This window comes from Strix aluco, chromosome 8, assembly GCF_031877795.1.
Source record: "Strix aluco isolate bStrAlu1 chromosome 8, bStrAlu1.hap1, whole genome shotgun sequence".
Taxonomy (NCBI): domain Eukaryota; kingdom Metazoa; phylum Chordata; class Aves; order Strigiformes; family Strigidae; genus Strix; species Strix aluco.
The window spans coordinates 33761845-33783782 of record NC_133938.1 but is presented as its reverse complement, the minus strand read 5'-3'; the positions used below and the strand labels follow the sequence as shown (position 1 = coordinate 33783782).

Genomic DNA, 21938 nt, shown 5'->3' with positions numbered 1-21938 from the left:
GCAAGTGGAAAATTGTTTTAGCAACCTTATTTTCAGTTTTCCTGGGTTTAAACCTTTTGGATGGTGTAGTGTTGCTTCTTGTATGACTTCCTTAATTTATAAGCTTTCAAGGGGCAATAAAATAAGTCCACAGAAGTGTGTTGGATGATTGTTCTCTAAAACAAGTGTGACTCAGAGATCTAGAGGAGACAGCCAAAACACTCATAACCTTCTCTTCACCTCCACCCCCCAAGCAGGAACTTGTGGGCTACTGTCTAGGTTGCCAACATTTGTGCTTCCCTCCACACCGATCAGGTAAGTGCTTCATTGCTTTGCAGGCTCAGCAGATACTGTGGCTCAGTGTCCCCCAGTTGGATCTGAGGTACTGATGAAGAGCTATCTGGGCACTACTTATACTCTAGATGAGTACAGAAGTGAAGTCTTCCTCTGCCTTTGGATCCAGACCCTTTTATCAATGGTAAGCTACACTTTTTGAAGTAGGTACTGCATACTTTGAAACTCTAGATAAAGGTGGTGTAGATTTTGGTGGCTGAGTACTAGATCCAGCTCTGGGGGCCTCCAGCACAAGACATGAACCTCTTAATGATGGTCCAGAGGAGGCCACGGAAATGGCCAGAAGGCTGGAACAGCTCTGCTACAGGGAAAGGCTGAGAGAGTTGGGGTTGTTTAGCTCAGGGAAGACAAGGCTCCGGGGAGACCTTATTGTGGTCTTTCAATATGTAAAGGGGGCTTACAAGAAAGAGAGACTTTTTACCAGGGCTTGTGGGGGGCCCTGGTAAAGGGCCAGGACAAGGGGTAATGGTTTTAAACTGAAAGAGGGGAGATTTAGATTGGAAATAAAGAATACATTTTTTATGATGAGGGTGGTGAGGCCCTGGCACAGGTTGCCCAGAGAAGCTGTGGCTGCCCCCTTCCTGGAAGGGTTCAAGGCCAGGTTGGACAGGGCTTTGGGCAACCTGGGCTAGTGGAAGGTGGCCCTGCCCATGGCAGGGGGTTGGAACTTTAAAGGTCCCTTCCAACCCAAACCAGCCTATGAGTCTATGAGTCTGTGATTACACTACCCTTGTCACATCGTTACCTGAACAGTAAGGCCCAGTTGAGTCCAAATCAAACCCAGCAGGACACTGATTGCTACGATCTCCTGTGTGGTAAAGGAAGCACATGTTACTTGTGGATGAAAATATGGGTATTACTTTTAAGAAACCCTTTAACATTAAGAATTGCAGCCCAGATATTTATAAAAGACTTATTATACTTGGACACTAAAATAGAAACTTTTAAAATCCAGACTTCAGTGTTTTTTCTACTTGGGCACTAGAAGTCAGTAGTACATGTTTTTTACTGTTTTGAAGAACATTAAATGGGTGGGGGGGGTTCCCTCAGTGTGACTGCAAGTTGCATCCCAGACTAATACATTCTGCAAAGTCCCTCCATAAAGTTTTCATTATTAAAAGAATAAAGATCATTCAGTTTCACTTCATGTAAAAGGAAGGAAATAAACCCAAACCAAACAAATCACTATGTCATAGACTGTGGGAAGTCACTGTAGATGAACACAAGTGCATACTATGTACTGTAGTGGAAAAGTCTGGTAGAGACTGCTCGAAGACCACATGTATTTTGCTGCTTGAAAACTGATTCAAAAACTATGAAATTTTTAAAAAAGCGGTATATTAATCGTTGGAGGAAATAAATGCAAGTTCAGTAAAGGCTTGGCCAGATTTATGCATAGGCATAACTTGATGTGGAAACTTCCTTTTATGGGACCTCTTTTTAAAATGGAAAAAAAAAAACAAACAACTTGGTTTTCAAATTGCACAAAGAGCTCATAGTCTGGCAAGTGTGAAAATCATTATTTTACTTTGTTTAGAATATTGTTATTGAAAAGAAAGACTGAGATAGCCAATCCCACTGTTTCATTTACTTTCTAACATGAGTTATTTCATTTGAAAGATGATGTTAATGAAGCCTTACTATGTACAAAACCCCCAAATAATATTATAAGAGATCACATGACATTCTGCTAACCAATTATGACTTCTCAAAGGAAAACCCACTCACACAAATATATGCCCTATTCCTTAAGATCGCTCAAGTAAAAGGTTAATAAAAGCCAGCAGCCAGTAATGCTAAGACACAGTACAACAGATGACAGAGCTACTAGCTTGCCACCTCTGTGCTAGGACTCACCAGATTTACAGACCATACATATGCATGTGTCTACACAGCACTGTGTAACTGGCCACCATTCATATCTGGCCTTAAAAAAATACAGCCATGAAGTACCAGTAATGTTTTCACTGCGCAGCTCAGCACTGTATTTTCTGTATATGCCAAATAATTCCAGAGAAGTTCAATCTAAGGAATGACTTGAGACATTTTACCCATTTTAGTGCTGAATTTTGAATGTTCTTCCACCTCATTACTATCTTACTTACATTTACCTGGTTTGGTCTGAGAAGAAAATAAACAATCCTTTTTCTTAATAGTTATGTAAAACCAAACCCAAACATAGAAACCCACCAACACTTGACCCCAGACGAAAGTGACAGTAGTGTCATTTTAGAGAATGAAAGGTACATGCAAGGAAATGAATAAATACTTTAGGCTGAGTATCTGAAGCTACCAGTGATGCTATTAGCAGCGTCAGCAAATGCAGACGTGCATCACCCATGAGAACTACAGGTGAAGAGTAAGTGCAAACTGCAACAGCTTTTACATACTAAAATATGGGTGTATTAGCAAGACATGTAGGTCCCAGGATCTACAATAAAGTTACCCAAGTTTCCCAGCATTTCCTCTTTCAAGGCCATAACCAGCTTTTGAGAATATAGGTAATGAATTCTAGGATATTATTTTCCCGTTGATTTATTTTTGTGAAAGATTAAACCAATACCTTTGGCAATGGAAGTGTGGATTTTAAAGGCCAGAGTTTCTTCCAGGGGGTTGTACTCTGCTGTAATAGAGGAAGCATGGAGTGTTTCCACCAAGAAAGGCATCTTTCCTTTAGTGTAATCATAGGTGATAGTGTGGTTCCACGTATAGGGAACACTAACTCCATCTATAGTGAAGAGACGAGTAGAATGGGCATACAGTTGCCCAGGGCCAGTTTGAATGTAGTCTTCTGTGTAATCCTGAAACAGCAAGATTCAGGCATCAGCCACCAAGTACAGCCAACACCACTGTGGTCTTCGTATTTTAAAGTGGTATGAGAGCTATTCCAGGAAAGATTTTTTTCCTCAACATCTGAACAAATCATATTTCACACCACACATGACTTTTTCACTCTTAACTGTTGAATCTTAACAGCATCTGGCATATGTCTTTAAACAGGCTGGGGTAATGAGGATCCTGACGATGGGGGCCACAGCAAAGCATTTCCAAAAAAACCTGAAAATGATCTTATTGTTCAATAGCAATCTTTTGAGGCCTAAATATTTTTTTTCCTTTCTAAGTCAGATGCTGACAACATGTGCTAAACAATCAATAGAGAAAAATTCTACCACTGAAAAAGGGTGTTGGACATGCTACATATTGCAGTGTATCAAAATACCAAGAACTTCCTGTGTATTTACTGTATTGTGGGGTTAATATATTTAAACATTTTCACTTGTTACCTACCACAAATTACCACCTTTCTAGAAACAACCTGAAAGAACATTCTTTCTTTTATAGTAAAACCAATTATCAAACACCTGGTTTGAAACCAAAACTTTAATACCACGTATATTAAGCAAAATATTTTTTGTGTCTTACACTAAACCAGAAGGATAGAAAAAACAGTTCTTTTGAACTCCACCTTTCTGTCAGGAGTACAAGGTCAGTGATAGAAGCTATCTTACTAGGAGCAATAGAGAATATCTCCTAGAAACAATAGGCAGAGGAATTCAGTAGCAGGATTATAACCTTTCCTCATACCATCATGCAAACTGCCCTCTCTAATCACTCCCGAAAAAGGTCACAGAGAAGTTCATAGAGAAGTTTCATCCTTTGAAAAAGCAAATTCTGTAAAATATTTCAGATGAATCACAGAATCGTCTAGGTTGGAAGGGACCTTGAAGATCATCTAGTCCAACCATTAACCCAGCACTGCCAGTTCCCATCTACACCAGATCCCTCAGCGCTATGTCAACCCGCCTCTTGAACACCTCCAGGGATGTGGACTCCAACACCTCCCTGGGCAGCCCATTCCAACACCTAACAACCCGTTCTGTAAAGAAATGCTTCCTAATATCTAGCCTAAACCTTCCCTGGCGCAACTTTAGGCCATTACCTCTTGTCCTATCACTCATTACTTGGTTAAAGAGACTCATCCCCCCTCTCTGCACCCTCCTTTCAGGGAGTTGGAGAGGGCCATGAGGTCTCCCCTCAGCTTCCTCTTCTCCAGACTAAACCCCCCCAGTTCCCTCAGCCGCTCCCCATCAGACCTGTGCTCCAGACCCTGCACCAGCTCCGTTGCCCTTCTCTGGACACGCTCGAGTCATTCAATGGCCTTTTTGTAGTGAGGGGCCCAAAACTGAACACAGTAATCGAGGTGCGGCCTCACCAGTGCCGAGTACAGGGGTAAGATCCCTTCCCTGTCCCTGCTGGCCTATTATTGTATAATAGGACTGTTTGCCATAATAGATAGCTCCCCAAGAAAAAGTGTTGATACTATAGCAGGGAAAGGAGCACATCACTAACAGCAGCATGACAGTGTGCATGAGGAGAACACATAAAATACCCTGTGACGTAATCCAGTACAGAATCTGTTAATCCCCTGTTTTTGCAACTTTATCAGCCACAGGAATGATTCTCTGCCAGACTACGCATAATTGTAGCTGCAAACAAATCATCAGTAATATTAAAAAATTTTTGCAAGGTGCCATGGTATAAAAGAGCTGGTGTCATTCAGGGAAGCCAGAAAGTCCGACAGGCTTAAGATGCACCTTTATAGCTTTATTGAAAGCAACACCTGACGTGCCTGCCTGTGCTATAAAGCCCTGATGACACTTCTCAATAACACCTTCTAACTTCTAAAAACTTTGAGTGACAGATAGTATCTTCCTGACAACAACTTTTTGTTTTCAAAGGCAATGTGAACATCTGTCAGTTAAACCAGGCACAAAATAAGTTATGTACAGTAAAACAGTTTTCAGGACTCAGTGTCTACTGCTTTAATACAGATAGGAGAGGAAGCACGCATCCATGAGAGAAGGGGGTGCTATCTTTTTACCTTCACGTTAACATCAGCTACCGACTGGAGCTGCAGCACGTGGCCTCTCACAACAACATCCAGCAGCAAGGCTCCATCTGGATCCAAGCCCCGGGCAATATGAGTCATTCGTAAAATCTCACCTACAAATTTTAAGAGCACATTGATTTATAAAACATCCTAACCAGAGACTCCTGTTAGGAACACAGTATGAGAACTGGGATCCTTAACCAGTTAATTTTACACTTGTATTTTTATAAGGCGTACCATGCCTATAATAGAAAACATTACATGTTTCAAATTACAGCTCTAAAAGCAGTATTTAAGCCTCAGAAAGCCACAGTCATTCAGAAAATATTGGTGTAAGCACAAGACTCCAAATTCAGCAACAGTTATGTGCTATTTTTTTAAGTGCAGTATCTATCAAGCTTACTGGAAATAGTATATCACAGGTAACTAACCAGTTGCAAACTCCACTTGAGTTTCTCTCTTGAAGACCGCATCAGTGAGCGTAAACCCATTCATTGCTTCTCCAATTTCCTTTGCAGTTGTCCAATACACTGGGCTGAGTATAGAAACAAGCTTTCTCATCGCCGGACCTGAAAGAAATGCAACCTAACATTGGGAGTGGTTTTCTCCTAACATCATGTAACCCACATCTGTAGGAGTTGAATATGAAGACCTAAAACTAGTGTAACCCTTAAGATTTAAACCAGAAAAAAGTATGTAAAAATGACTCCTCTGAATATACCAACAAATACTGATGTACTAGAAGTAAATATTGGAGATCGTCCTTTCTTCTCTCTATCTATGGAAAGTTTAGATCAGTGAGGTGCAATGAAATATAGTGATGAAAACTGACATTGCACAGAATTCAGCCTGGCTCAAGGAAAAAGGTGACAAAAAGTAAGAAAAAGCCTACCAAGGCTCCGAGGGACGTTTGTAATCTTTGCTTGTATTACTCTAGTTTCAGAGTCGGGGCTGTCCGTTACTGTGGCGTTCAGGAAAGCAATTCCAAATTCAATATCGTTAATATTTCCAATGATGCTGCCTTTGGCACGTGAAGGCCCACCTGTGTAGGGGAGGAAGGAAAAAAAAATGTGAAAACTCTGCTGTCTGATATTTTGGGGGAGGGAGAATTTAGAAATATTGTCCAGCATTTAAAGAAGTAAGGATATTTCTGCGTATATTACTTCATTATTTACAAGAGTAAAGCTCACAACCTGCAAGTAACAGGATGCTGTGTATATGTGGTCTGAAATATATGCACAATAACATGGGAATCACCTTATGAGCTCACCTCTGTCTGAAAAGTAACAATTGTTAACAGCATCTTGTAGTGCTACGTAACAGGTTAACAAAAAATTTATCCAGCTGAAGTTGTAGGGGAGACTTAACCCAAAAAAATGAAATTATTTGGTCAACTGGTCAAAACACAGGAGAGTACCAGTCACATTAGGAGTGCCACAGGCTTTCACCTTATTGTCATCACGTGCAGGCTGTAAGTTAACTCACCAGGACACGCTTGGGTATTACACCTGGATATTTGGGAGGAGTCTCCAGGACAAGGACGTCCACGATTTAACGGGGCTGGATTGCTGCACAGGCGTATTCGAGTCTGCTCTCCCCCTCCACAAGAAGCAGAGCATTGGCTCCATGTTTGCCACTGCCCCCAGTTTCCATCCACTGAAGAAATAAAGAATGAAGAAAGTGACTTTTCATTTTAAATGCATCAGGTTGCATCAGCGATGCTTTAGTGTCATTCCTTCTTGATGGAACCAACGTGACAGAGAAAATCAGTATCTCAGAGGATGACAAAACCAACTTAATGGGCAGGCATGAACACGTCTCCCATCAGAAACACACCACCTTTAAAATTTTGTTTGTCTTCCAGCTGTACTGGAAACAAGGAGGCTCCTCCAGGGGATGTGTCCAGTGTAAGGGTTGGGGATCTAGCAAGAGCTAGGTGAAATCCTTCCCTGTGTCATGCTGAAGAGGGACCACTTCATGGCTGCCCAGGGAAGCTTTGTGCAGTGTAGACTACACGTGTCCCTCTGCACAGTCACGCAAGTCCTCCCCAAGGGCAGCATACTGAGGTCCAGTGTGCAGGTAATGAGCTCAGCTGGCTCCGGGTAGCTTCCTGAGCATCACTCTGTGGGGAGACAAGTGACCAGCCACCGCCTGACTTTGGCCAGCTGTCCTCCCCAGGAGGTTCTGCTGAGATGACCCCCACCCATCTCTGCATCTGTTCCCTGAAAGTATCAGGCCCCACAGAAACTGATTTCAAACTGAAAACACTGTTGCATTATGCAGACCCATCACAGACCAGTTCATAAAGCTCAGCTGTCGATATTCAGAATCTCCTGTCATACTTTTTGGTAGCCTGTCACTAGGGACAACCAGTCTGTCTACAGCTCTGAGTGCTTTTACTCCTACAAAGAAAATATCTGAGATTGGACAGGTATAGAACTGATAGGAGAGTACAAGAAACCAAACAAAACATAAATCTTGCAAAGAAAGAACACATGTTCTATCTATCCAAACACTCACAAGAGGTCAGAGTGGGCTTGAACTACACATGTGTGGGAGTCTGCATGGCCTCGACAACAACAGGTGATACAATAGAACACGACTGCACATTGAACAGAGTTACCTGGAAACGCCTGATCTGATACATTTGCCCAAAACTAGCAATAATAAGAGGAAAGTAACAATTAAAACTTTGCTTAAGACAACCATTAGCCAAAACAAGAGTAACAACGGAATAGAAAAGAATTATAAAAGCATCATGAACATTTGTGACTGGGGAGGATAAACCCAAGCAAGAGAAGGGTAAACAAGGAACAGTCAGACTGGGCTTGACGTTGTAACCTCCATCGAGACCTAATGAAGCACTGTCCCTGCACACCACGAGCAGCTGGTACCCAGGTAGTGGGGGCTGATGACATGGGGTGCAACAACAGGGGCCCACACTTTGGGTGTGTGGATGTGGCCTCATCAGGGGCTGTGTCACCTGCACATAGGTCAGCAGGGGGTTGAATGTGGCACAGACAGGCATAAAGTTGGAGCTTCTGCATCTCCCACAGGAGGAGGGTGTGTAAAGGGGTGCACACAGAGGAGGGATTTAATACTTCTTAATTATATCAGAATTATTAATAATATAGTAATAATCCTTTTCTGGGATGAGTTATAGAAGGGTGTTTAGAAATTTGTGGGTGTTCAGTAAGTCTCCAGCATTGTGGTTTATCTTCTGTGTTGCTGATATTGATCCTGAATGTGTAAGTTCACCAATTAGCTATGTATTATCAATAGCTATGTATAATCAATAAATCAATTAACTGCTTTGTCATTTTATTTAAAGCATTTGAGCTGAGCATTTTTCCCTGCTTCCGGAATACATTACAAGAGTTCACTGGGAGCCTCATAAACTGTATTTACTGTAAAAACTAAGTAGAATTACTAGGTGTAGGAGAGATTTTCATATGCTATTTCCTGTTTTGAATTATGCCACGTCATTTTGGGAAAATCTAACATGTGAAGGGGGAAATCTAACATGTCACCCTGTAAGGTGACAGTCATTTAAAGCAAAAAAGTGAGAGTGGATTACTAGATTGTATGAAATTGTAAGTAATTACAGGAATGTTCTACTTTCCTTTCATAATATGAAAATCTCACGTTACGTAAACCCCGAGGTCTTCCAAGGAAAGCTGCATTTAATTTCTCTGTTAGTCTGAGCACTCACCGGGGCACAGTTCAGTGCTGCACCTCTGGATCTGCATGTCAGCCCCTGCACACGCCCTTCCACCGCTGGCAGGGCGAGGGTTGTCACAGGTCCGGTATCGCCTCATCTGGCCCCCATTGCACGTTCGACTACAAGTGCCCCAACTACTCCACGGGCCCCAGTTGCCATGAACTGTAAAAACAAATCAGATTTTATCTGAGGTTGTCTTAATAACCGATACTTAAAACCAGACAGTTAAGACAGGAAAATATTCCCATTGGAGATTAACTTTTAAATTTCTTTTTCCAAAATGAGACTAAAAAACCAGACAATTAAAGATTTAAGGAAGTTATCTTGTCCAGCATTCAGTGATTTCTCAGAGAATATTAACTGACTCCAGAACGTCATCATTCATAGGAAAGTATGCAGCACTTCTTATTAACCAAATGAGACACCATACTCTACTGAGAGATACAGAGAGGTTCACTTTGCAGTACTTTCTGACTGGACAGATGTAACTTTAGAGAGGTGTGTGACCTCTGACAATCCGCCAGGACCTTATGGACCAGCTGCTATTGGTTTGTGCTCCTAATAGTTAATGTTTAAAATGTCCCAGTCGTGCTGACTGATGAAGAGAGGCTTTCACTCCTGCCAGGCAGCTAGTATCACTTGTCTGTGTTGAGACCCCCTAATTTTTGTGGGAGTGTGTGACTTCTGGAGAGCTTCCTCCCTCTCATGCATACATACAAACCCAGTAGGTGGGTAAGTGGCCTAACCCAAAGCACTTACTCGGACACGGATCACTGTTGCAAAAATCAATTTGAATGTCGTTTCCTTCACATTTGTGACCCCCAAACTGTGGGGCTGGGTCTGAGCAGTGGCGCGTTCTCTGCCTGCTGCCTCCTCCACAGGACACGGTGCAGGCACTCCAGCTGCTCCACATGGCCCACTTCCCATCCACTGGTGAGAAAGGCATGGCATGGTACAGTTACAGTCTCTGACATTAGAAATAACAGAGTAAATCAGTGCTGCATCAGGGTAAAACTGACTGTAGGGTGTTACTGACTTTCTAGAACATCTCAGCTACACAGGGATTTCTACACAGGGATTTCCAGGAGTGAAAGCTGGAGAAAGGCATGATCTGTCATTTAAGTAATCTGTAAGCCTGACCAGAATCATGGTCAGGGATCACTCAGTCCTCAAGCCCAGTCACTCTCACATTTTTAGGTATCTGTTACCCAGTCAAACCACATACAAAGTAGTCCCTGAAATTACCACACTGGGCAGATGGCCACTACGAGTGCTATCCCCAAAACCCAGTCTTCGCTTGTGCGTTCTCCTCTGGTTGCAGCTGGTGCAGATGTAATCATCACCACCTTCTCCCCACTCCTTCCTAACCAACCTCTGATTTGCTGGCTCAGCTGTTTAAAGGAGCTATTACTAAATTATCCCACATGAGGCAGGTCTAAGCAGTTGAGTAGTACAGTCTTTGATCTCCCAAAGACATGGTGACACAAACCACTACGGGTACACCCGTGTGAGCACTGGAGCTGGTGGCTGAGGCCAAGCAGCCACAGGCTGGCTGTAAGCAGCAGCGTCCTCAGCAGCAGCACATCGAGCTGGGTAAATGTACAACACTGAGCCCTCAATTGCTCAACTACCACACGCTCAGTTCTCTCTTCTAACGGTTGATAGTTACAGTGGGGACTCAGCGTAGGATCTGGCACGTGCAAAACTGAGCATGAAACCAGAAAGATCTAGTCTGAACTGCTGCACAGTCCACTTCATGAAATTTCCCTTCATTAACCCTGTACTCAGCCAAATACAGAGGTCACACTTCAAAAACGTGTGTTTTCCTATCCAGTCACGAAGGACCCATTGAAATGTGGAAGAAAAGGATACAAAACCTAGGAAAACTTAAAAAAAAATAAAATGTTTAGGAAACCTGTGATTTAACTGCCATTTAAAATGCTGCTTGTGCACAGTGGTAAGGTAAAGGAAGAGAGACAAGGATAGGAGAAGAAATCCTGTACATTAGGTCTATAGAGGGATGCTAAAGATAGCAACAGGCGCCAGTGACAGTAAAAGGCTTGAACGGAAGTTTTTCAGAACTGGAAAGCTTTTGATACAAATTAAGTACAACTTGGAAAGGAAATGGCAAGTTTGTCGTTGTTCTTTGTGTCTGACACATCTTACCTGGGCAGCGTCTCTTGTTGCAAACCTGCATCTGTGTATCAGAGCCCTCACAGTGCGCTCCATCGTGTGAAGGAGGAGGGTTATTGCAGAGCCTCAGTCGTGTCTGAGTACCTTTCCCACACGTCTCACTGCAAGGAGCCCATGGCAGCCAAGAACTCCACTCACCATCAACTGCAAAGGCAGCACAGCTATAAAACTGTTTCAGCTCTACAGCTGATTTAACTTGAAATTACAGCTCCAGAGCCTAAGGCAAAAGGAGCTACACTGTTTAATATCAATAAATGAAATATTCTGAACAGCTCTTGAAAAAAACCTTTTCCTTGAACAACAGCTGTAATGGATCAACTGTTTGCAAAAGAGAGATTAATTCTTTCCTTTTTGTTTTCTGAATACATCACTTCACCTCACTACAATCTTGGCACAACCGAACTGAACGCTTGATCACATCTGGTGCTTTCACAATTTACCTGTCTCTGACTGCGCTGTGCTAGGCTGCAGGTCCCAGCCAGGGAAGGGGCATGCTAGCTACGGGCTGACACACAGCTCCAGTGCCTGCCAGTAAGCAGGAGCCAGAACTGAGTCCATTGCCAAGATCTCGAGAAATTAAACTCTAGATGGTGGATGAACATTTAGTATTGTGGCGGTAGCAAAGCCAGTGAAAAATCAACATAACAAAAATTGTATAGAAGGAAACATGCCAGTGGCGAAGGGTTATGAAACTATAATCTGTCAAACACGGGAAGTACTACACCAAGACAGGAAGGAAACCTGAACATTTATCTAGTTAGCAGAAAGACATGGCTGAAAATTAAAAAAATTTAAAAAAATTTAAAAAAACCAGAGGAAAATATACTGATAATGTTTTAAATTATTAACTATTATGTTTTACATGGCCTTTCAATAGTTTTTTTTTTAATTTCAATTGGCTGTGCACGATAGATTTAGAGATTTTACTCTGAGCACATGTGTAACAAACACTGGGAAATATCAAAATACAAAATTAACATTTTTATTGGGGGGGGGGGAAGAGAAATTGCTGAAAATTTTCCTTGCACTTTTGTAACTTCTGTTTCCAAGAGCTACTGCCATTCAATACATTACAAGCAATGTTAAAATAAAAAATTTCAGAGTTTAGTTTTTTATAATTTGATAATTTGAAACAAGCTGAGAGAATTCAGGTTTGGAAAAAGAAAAAAAGAAAGAAATCTATACAGAAACCCCCTTATGCAACTAATTCTAAACCAAACTTCTCTTACCTGGGCAAGGCCTAATATTACACATGACTGAATCCACAGCACTGCCATCACAGGGCTTCCCGCCGTGCTGAGTTGTTGGGTTACTGCAGGTTCTGGTTCTGGTCCTGTTACCTTGTCCACAGCTCTTTGAACACTCCTCCCATAGCCCCCACTCCGACCAGTTGCCATCCACTAAGAAACAAGAAAATCCCACAGTCTTCATTAAAAAATGTTTTTGTGGCATTTAGTAAATTTTTCTTTTTCTTTCCACAAAAGTCAAAATGAATTCCAACTTCTTAGAACAATTAATCTGTCATGCAGATTTGGTTCACTGTTAGGGCACTTAACGTAAGGTGCCTTAAGAGAATCCATTCCCCAGGGAAATACCTGGGCACGGCTTGCTGTGGCAGCTGCGTACATCTGTATCAGGCCCCTCACACCTCCTCCCGCCATTTGCTGGAAGGGGGTTGTTGCACTGACGGACTCGCTCCTGAACACCTTGACCACAAGTTACGCTGCAAGGTCGCCACTCAAGCCAGTCAGAAAATCCACCATGTACTGCAATGGGAGAAAGGATGCTGTTTGTCATGTGCTTGTGCTTATGATTCTTAGATTGATACAGCAAAGTGAAAAATGCACTTCATAAGCCATACTCGGAAATCCAGCTCACTTCACGTCTTCCTTACTGCAGAAATATCTTACTACAGTTCAGAGAACACTTCAGCTGCTCTGAAATAATTATTGCTTATGCTCCTAAATGCTTTTTTTTGAGGTACAATTAAGTTATGGTATGTGTTCTGAGAATGGGATCTCGTTCAAGATCCTTTCATTATTACTTATGTCTCTCACTCCTTCACACTCATCTGTCCCACACATCTGGATGAGTATAATGGAACAAAGTTTCATGAAACAAAGCCACTGACATCTCAAACTAGGCTTAACATGTATCTAATGCATATATGGAAGGAAGATAAAATCCATATTTTATGGATAAGATAAAAGCTTTATAACATTTAATCTCAATTAATGCTGTAATCTACCAGTTTGATAATCACAACCCTGTATTTTGTGCACCTACCCTGGACAGTCAGTGGTACTCTAATGAGCACAGATCCCATCAGATTCCTCGCTACACACTCATATTCAGCTGTATCTTCCTTCTGTGCTGCAACAATACGCAAGGAGCCATTAGACAGGACAGTCACTCTCTCATCGCTCACAACTGGATGACCTTGGCGGGACCATCTGATGGTTGGAGGAGGCTCTCCATTTGCCTGGCAGTTCAGCATGGCTGTGGCACCAGCTTCGGTAACCGTCTCTACAGGTTCAACAGTAATGACTGGAGGACCTGAAACACAAAGGTTTCTTTAGGCAATAGCACATGGTTACGTTTTTTTCCGTTGTATTGAATGTTAAAGGTCTGGTCAGAACGAGGGAAAAAAAAAATCTTAGGTCAGTTTACTTTGACTAAAATTATTATTGTTGATCCTCCACTGTCAAAATATATGCAAGTTAAAATGATAATGATAGGCTATTTTTAATACGTATCAATCTGAGGACCAAAGTTCGGAGTGAGGCTTGACTATGCAAGCACAGTCATCTTTATTGCTAAAATGTGTTGCTTTTCATAAAGCCTGCAGGAAGATGCTATTAATCATGCCCAGAGGCAACTGAGACATAAGTAACAGATCCATACTGCTTGAGGCTGTAATAGAAAAGGGATGTTCAGAAATTCTACCACTAGTGAAAAAATAATTGTAAAATATTATTTCTGCCAAAAATATTGTCAGTGAAAGCTGGGATTCATCTCACATAACTTTCTTAAATTAAAAGCTGAGTCTAGTCTAATCCAGTTGTATAGACATCCTCTCTAGTCAACTAAGAGAAATGGGCCCTTTCAGGAAGTGATTCACCCCATTCTACGTTGGTTTCTAAAATGAGGCTGACTCGCCCTCTATATGCTTCTCTTCTTTGACCTCAGTCACTAGCTTAGACTAGAATCTTAAATAGTAATGATGAAAGATGAGATGAATTTTAACCTACAGTGCAGTGCCCAGTCTCCAAAACCTCCATGGGAGCTGCATACACCTATCCAAAGGTAGGTTATCGCTCCAATCTAGCGGCATTAAACTTATCACTTTGAGTCTTACTCTGAAGAGTTAGTGTCAGACTGCGTTCCACCACACCAGCATCATTGGTAGCCACGCACTTGTAGTCACCAGCATCTTCATTCTAAAGAAATGAAAATCAAGTAGTCACGGAACTTGTCAACACATATTGAGGGTTTCAGGTAACAGTGCCCTTCTGTAGGTGAATTTTCTGCAACACACCATGGTATGCACTGGATCTTAAAAGGCACCCAGTTAGATTCTAGAGTATCCTAACAGTTCGCTTTTATTAACATTAAGCTGATATTCAGAATTATTTTTACTGTTGTTATTATTCCATTTTTTATTTCTTTCAACTCCTTAATTCTGAGGGTAATTTTTTTTTTTTTTAATTTAAATGAACTCAATGGAGCTGCTGTTTTTAACCCCATTTCAAAATACAGGCATTGGTTTATAGAGATAAAATGCATCTTGCCATTCATATTAGGAATTCAGATGCCAAGAGATTTGCACAAGGAGAACACAATTGACTTTTCAGCTGACCTGGGTAGAACCCAGGCTCTTTTAAGGTCTAAAGCATAAGTCCCATTTAACTGGGCATGACCAGGATTTCACACACCAATGATTAGCATGTAGATTCAGTCCTTCTGACGATTAAAGAGAACGATAGCCCCCCTGGGTTTTTTTTGTCACAATAATTTGAGTCTAATTCTACTCTGAATTAAAACAACATTCGTTAAAGGTGAAAGCAAAAAGTGGATTAAATGTCTAGCCCCACTCTCTCAAAACAATACGATCTGGAATACCTCTGCTAATCAAGTACAATGCAGAAACACATCGTAACAGACCAGTGACTCACTACAGTGCCGTAGATAGCGAGAGAACCATTGTTAAGCTGTCGGATCCTGTTGCTAATCGGAACGCCAACTCCTTTTTTGCTCCACTGGATGGTTGGAGGTGGATCTCCTCTGACTTCACAATTCAGCATAGCGTTGCCACCCAAGGGCTCAATGCGGCTAGAGTGGTAATCCCCTTTGAAGACTGGAGGCTCTGAAAAAACAAGTGATGGCAGAGAAATAGCAGAATCAAAATAAAATGCTCGTAATGAAATTGCTGGTAGAGATCATTCATCTCTGACTTTTTGAAGTGTGAAGTTCAACCTGTTTAAATTCTTCCCATTTAGCCATAGACAAGGTACCAAATATTAAGGGTAATGGTTTTAAACTGAAAGAGGGTAGATTTAGGTTAGATATAAGGAAGAAGTTATTTACTGTGAGGGTGGTGAGGCCCTGGCACAGGTTGCCCAGAGAAGCTGTGGCTGCCCCCTCCCTGGAAGGGTTCAAGGCCAGGTTGGACGGGGCTTTGGGCAACCTGGGCTAGTGGAAGGTGTCCCTGCCCGTGCCAGGGGGTTGGAACTAGATGGTCTTTGAAGGTCCCTTCCAACCCAAACAAGTCTATGATTCTACTATCAAAACAGATGGCTGTGTGAAACTGTCCAATGGTGACCACAATTACTGTTATTTTACATACCTTTGACATACACAAAACCAATAGCTTTGATTGAGCCAACTGTGTTTTCTGCTGTGCATACATAGGTACCAGAGTCATCTTTAGATACTCTTTCAATAACAAGTTCGCTGTGTCCATTTACATCATCATATTGTGCTGAAGGGAGAACACACAGTAAAGGGTTACTTCAACGATTTTAAACGTACAAAAAATATCAGTCACTGAGATATATAAGACTGTTTGAATTACAGTGCTATTCAGCAACACAGCTCAATGGAACCGTGCCACTTCATTTCTGAGACACCTCAGAAACACACAGAAAAGTCACTGCTATGACATTTGCCCACATGCATGTATTCACTTAAATTGTCCCTTCAGTCAGAGCTTTGTGCATCTGCATTCTATGAACTGCTGAGGTTTTCTTCATATTTAAGAAAAATAGCATTAGTTGTTGGATGCTGAGTAAACATCATCAGATACTGAATGTTTTTAATGAGTTACATTATTGGCTACAGAATAGGAACAATTTCTTAACTACCATGCTTACAGCTTTGTCTCAGAGTCAATTTAATTATATGATTGCATAATACTGAAGATATTCCTCACACAATCACTGCCTATCAAGTTTGTTTCCTTATCCTAAGCTAACTGCAATGCTGCATGGGGGAAAACAACTCTAAGAGTGGAATGGCCAAGTAAGACCATAACCAAGTAAGTTACCCACCTGGAATAATGTTATTGTTAAAGGTCCATGTTATTTTGGGTACAGGTATCCCAGTTGCCTTGCAAGTTAATCTGAGCTGTTCTCCTTTGGTCAAAGCTATATCTCCAGGCAGTTCAGTAAAAGCTGGAAGTACATGAACTATCAGGGTGACAGTGTGTGTGTCTTCTCCAGCAGCATTGTTAGCAACACAGGTGTAACTGCCAGAATCTTCAGGCTGGAAGAAAGCATGTTGGGGATATATGTGATATCTCCTACAAAACACTACCACTTGTAATGACAAGAGAATTTCAAAAGGTTTGGAACAAGCATTCAGCAGAAATGCTCATCTGAAGTCTTTCACTTCCTCTAAATTTGAGAGGTGACCTATGCTTCTATTCGCCCTTCCTGAGAATTTATCACCACAAATTCTTCACAGATTTTACTCCTTAGTGGAAAAGAAACGTTTATAAAGACTTTGGAACATTAAGAACAAGAAAACAAAATAAAACAATGGCTAATCCAGAAGTGGGTGAAAATGAAGAGAAGCAAGGTCTTACTACTGCCAAGCCTGTCAAGTCATAGCTTAGATTTAGGGAACTTACAACAACATTGTCGAAAATGAGGTCTCCATCTGGCACAGCCCGGTATTTTCCTACTACCTCTGTTAACAGCGTATTGTCCTTCTTCCAGTTTATTGTTGGTGTTGGAATCCCATCAGCCACGCAGGACAGAACAGCCTGGGAGTCCTCCGTGACTGTGTACTGTGCCTCCGTACTGCGAATCTTGGGTGGAACTGGGAGAAGGTTTATTAAAAAGATTTACCTCTATGTATTATCCAAGCACTCCTGTAAAAGCACACGATACTGGGCTGAAGAAACCATTGCCTGGATCTTCTGTATTGTTTCTTGTCTGTATCAATGACCACCATTAAGCATGCCAGAGAAATGTGTGAAATACTTGTAACATAGTACAAACCGAGTTAAGGAAGTGTTCTTCCTAAATTCAAGCAACTGGCCTGAACCTAACCCAATAAAACTCACTCGATTAAGTAGCACAATTTTCCTGAACTTCTCCCTTACATCCTAGCTCCTCACCCTCCGTAGGTTCACGTTGTGACCAAGCACATTGTTCCCATACAGTCCCACTTACTGAGCACGGCCAGCTCCATGCTGGAAGTGCTGGACCCGGCCAGGTTTGCTGCTATGCACGTGTAACGGCCGGTGTCGCCAGGCTGCGCGAACACGATCTGCAGAGCACCAGTGCTAAGAATTCTTCTTCTAATGGACTCTGTTATCTGCTGTCCGTCCTTATGCCAACTGATCTCTGGGCCAGGGTAGCCTTCAGCCTCACACTGCAGAGTGACAGACTGATCAACAGGAACAACATACTCCTTGAGGTGGGACTTGATAACAGGAGGAACTGAAAAGAATTAAGAAAATTTTTTAAAGAATTAGATGTTGTAAGAAGCTTGGAATGCTTCAGTTCCTCGTGAAAATAATCCTAAAAGTGTATTTTGATCCTAAACTAGACAGACAAAGCCTCCTGGCCTCTACTCAGTGTCACATCAAATAGGAAAGCATTAGGTCCATTTCTACTGCTCAGAATTGTGTTTTGACTAACAGAAAGCATGCACAAGTTTCTTGTTTATAAATCGCTACAAGAGGTTAAAAGATGATTTACCTTGAACTTTCAGCTTGATCTTCCCTACAGCAGTACCAGCTGGATTTTGAGCAACACACATGTAAGTGCCAGCATCTTCAACAGCTGATTTTGCAATCTGTAAACTGCCACTCGGAAGAACCATATAACTGTTGCCTAAAACAAATATAAGCAAAGCATGACACTTTTGTTTTTAAATGAATGGGTTCAATATATCTAAGTTTGAACATTCAGGAAAGGGAAGAGAAGTTTCTGAGTTATAGCAAGGAGGCTGGAGTTACAAGGTTTAAGAGGATACCTGTTGTGACTATGTTGATGCCCTCCTTTTGCCATGTTGTTATGGGTCGAGGTGTACCCGTCGCTTCACATGGTAGTAGAATGGGATTGTTCACGATGACGTCCAGCACCCCTGGCTGAGTTTGGATAACTGGTGGTTCTGTGGAACAAAATAAGAAGGAAAATGCAATAGGTTTAACCTTCAAGTCTAGAGAATACAGAAGATACTAAAATTGCATAACCTGAGAGTCCAAGAAGGCTGAATTAGCAATGGCTGTATTCTGCCATCCCTATGAAGAGCTCAGTGGAAGTGCACTTAAATACAACAGACACGCTCAGCACAAGTATGGGTATAGAATAGGGCCTTACTTCGTGCAATTTGCCATCACAGATACATTTTAACTTACTGAAAGCAAAGAAACAAAAATCTTACAAAAATAAAATAGAGCAGCATGGACTGGGGGCCTCTATGCAAGGTACAGAGTTGTAACATGCAGAGTAGTGACTCTGTGAATAAATCAGTGCACCCACAAGATAATTCAGCTGAGCAAGACACTACTTGTGATGGTCCATTCTGGCCTCACCACTACTCTGCACCATACGTCTGTATTGAATGGGCAACGTTTACCGACAGAATGCAGTTTCTCTTCTGCTTCCCATCCTACCCTGAACATGAAGAGTGGCGTGTCTGTGAGCTGAGCCAGCTGCATTCCGGGCCACACAGGTGTACCGTCCCGCATGGGCTAGCTGAGCAGCAGGTATCTCAACAGCACCTGCAGCAGAGAGAGTGTGTTACAACATACAGCAGTACCTGTGTTCGCAGTAAAACTCTCTTAAGAGGTCTATACTTTTATTCTAAGAAATTGGAGAGGGGTTGTTTAGGGGATTATTTGCATTTATTTAATTAATTACTTCTAAATGTGCACAACTGCACCCTTTCACTGATTTTCTGCAGCTGAGCTCCAGTCACACACAGTACCTGAAGAGAGAATTCTGTAGCCATCTCCTCTGGGAAGCAACTTTATGCCATTTTTGGTCCAGTGAACTGAGGGGACAGGAACCCCTGACGCAGTGCAGGAAATTACTACTGGAGACAGCTTTGTTACCAAAAGGTCTGTGGCTTCATCTGCAATGGATGGGGGCACTGAAAATGAAGATCAGTGTAAAGGTTACTTGCCCATTTTTATGAATTCTTGGAAATAAGTTATCTTTCTTGTGAATACCAGAGAGTTATGTATATCAGTATCATAAAAGAATGATATAAACATCTCATCTCAACATTGGAATGCCCCAAAGAAATTCTGGGTGCCATACACATGTAATAGCAATATCCCCTCTACCTTGAACAGTGAGCTCAACTGCTCTTTGATCTTCTCCTGCATCATTTGACACAGAGCACTCATAGACAGCAGTGTCATCCACAGTGGGAGAAATGATTACTAAGGAACCTGAAGACAGAAGTCTGAACAAAGAAAAGAGAAGAAAGTAAAAGCCATTGAAATACTTCTTTTCTTCTCAGGTAATCAGACCACTGAATTTGCTGGCTATACAAGATTACATTTAAGCATGGCTGGATTTTTAAAGTGCCAAAATCACCCCTGAAAACTTTAAACCCACGCTGGAAAGAAAACATCTCTCACCTGTATGTATTCTGGTTCTGGTCAACATTAAGCAGATGCCCATTCTTTTTCCAGCTAATTGCTGGTTTGGGAATTCCAGAGGTTTCACAAGGCAAAGTGGTCTGCACATTTACAGTAACTGTAATATTCGTATGTCCAGGAGCAATAGTTGGAGGAACTAAGGACAAACGCAACTTAATTAGTCAGAATAATTATATACATATGCCCCCCACACCCCCCTCATACCTGTATATATAGAGCTGAACTGCCTGAACACATTTACTTGACTTTTATAAAGAGTAACTTGACAGTAGTAAACTTACTGAACATGTAGCATGGGATGCATCAAGTCTTTCTAGTTCCAGTGCACAAGGAATATTTTCTTTTCATGAACATTTTATTTGTATTCCTAAGGCCATAAATTTCTTCCTTTTTACTTTTTTTTTTTTTTAAAAAAAAACCCAACAGAGCAGCTAAAAAGGGGTTAAACTTAAAATTGGATCTGGCAGAATAAGAAAAATGACATAACTGGACTTCAGACTTGTAAAAACACATATATTTATCTAAAACCAAAAATTTTACCAAAAACTTGCAGATCAATTCGTTTGCGTTCAGTGCCAGCTGTATTGGTTGCCATGCACACATATCTTCCTGTGTCAGTAACATGTGCTGAGTGGATGTGTAGGGATCCATCCTCAAACATGGAATATCTGAAAGAAAGCCATATATTTTTTTTCTACTATCCAATCAACAGAACCATAGGCTATCCAGGTAGTGCAGAAGGAAAAGATGACTCAGGGTACAAAACACATAGCCTAAACACATGGTGTCTTTGGGCACAGAGAGTTTTCTCATTTATTGCACTTATTCTGACTTCACTGTTTCCCAGCACATCCAGAGAAATTAGGAAATATAGCTGACATATTGATTCCACATAAACAATGACGGATTTGCAGAAAATATCCAAAAGCTCTTTTTTATGGTTTGTCATTTAACCTTAAAAAACGCTAATTAATGCTTGTACATTTTATTTTCTGTCTGAAATATATCTGAATTCTTTAGCATTTATTCAGTTCTAGAAAATACCAAACTACATCCCCTTAAAACAATTCAAAGGCAGAAACCACTCCCTATAATAAAAGTTGATACTAGAACACATATAGAAAATTTTATATATTAGAAACTACAAAGTATACTCAAGTCTGAATGAAATTGCTTGGCTTCATCCCAAAATTCCATATATATAAAAATATAAAAAATCTTTCACATTTACCGATGAAAATCTTTAATATCAGAAAAATTATTACTACATTTGGTTGTTAAAGTTGCTTGTCCTTCTTAACAATAAAAGGATGAAACCTTTTGCACAGAGGTCTAATTAAGCTTTCTGTAATTAATATATTCTTAAAAAACAATGAAGAATATTTATGCTGACTTCTGGACAATACCTTGTATTGTTTCCAGTAAAAATAGCCCCATCCTTCCTCCATGTAATTCTTGGGGTTGGTACTCCTTCTGCAACACACTCCAGAACAGCAGAAGCATTTATGTGCACCACAGCAGTCTGAGGACTGCTCTGGATTGTAGGAGCCACTGTAGAGGGAAAATTGCTGATGATACAAAGAAAAAACCCTTTGTTTTGCAGTGATTAAAACTAAACACCCGAAAACAGACGCAGTAACAGTACAGGGATCACTGCAAAGACAGAAACAACTTTC

At 41.3% G+C, this 21938-nt stretch overlaps 1 protein-coding gene across 1 annotated transcript in view; it reads right to left on the bottom strand.

The window, feature by feature from the left end:
- HMCN1 (hemicentin 1) overlaps positions 1 to 21938 on the bottom strand; it is a 206680-nt gene that overhangs the window by 13683 nt on the left and 171059 nt on the right. Inside the window, exons 73-98 of the mRNA XM_074833139.1 lie at positions 21669 to 21813; positions 20803 to 20930; positions 20242 to 20398; positions 19942 to 20063; positions 19581 to 19745; positions 19267 to 19374; positions 18624 to 18761; positions 18347 to 18481; positions 17816 to 18085; positions 17269 to 17459; positions 16688 to 16901; positions 15985 to 16119; positions 15314 to 15504; positions 14497 to 14578; positions 13425 to 13694; positions 12734 to 12904; positions 12368 to 12538; positions 11112 to 11282; positions 9705 to 9875; positions 8937 to 9107; positions 6710 to 6880; positions 6117 to 6266; positions 5656 to 5793; positions 5216 to 5337; positions 2897 to 3134; positions 1079 to 1141 (exon numbers count right to left, since the gene is read on the bottom strand). Of these exons, the coding sequence (XP_074689240.1) occupies positions 1079 to 1141; positions 2897 to 3134; positions 5216 to 5337; positions 5656 to 5793; positions 6117 to 6266; positions 6710 to 6880; positions 8937 to 9107; positions 9705 to 9875; positions 11112 to 11282; positions 12368 to 12538; positions 12734 to 12904; positions 13425 to 13694; positions 14497 to 14578; positions 15314 to 15504; positions 15985 to 16119; positions 16688 to 16901; positions 17269 to 17459; positions 17816 to 18085; positions 18347 to 18481; positions 18624 to 18761; positions 19267 to 19374; positions 19581 to 19745; positions 19942 to 20063; positions 20242 to 20398; positions 20803 to 20930; positions 21669 to 21813 (4188 nt within the window). The remainder of the gene's footprint in view (positions 1 to 1078; positions 1142 to 2896; positions 3135 to 5215; positions 5338 to 5655; positions 5794 to 6116; positions 6267 to 6709; positions 6881 to 8936; positions 9108 to 9704; positions 9876 to 11111; positions 11283 to 12367; positions 12539 to 12733; positions 12905 to 13424; positions 13695 to 14496; positions 14579 to 15313; positions 15505 to 15984; positions 16120 to 16687; positions 16902 to 17268; positions 17460 to 17815; positions 18086 to 18346; positions 18482 to 18623; positions 18762 to 19266; positions 19375 to 19580; positions 19746 to 19941; positions 20064 to 20241; positions 20399 to 20802; positions 20931 to 21668; positions 21814 to 21938) is intronic.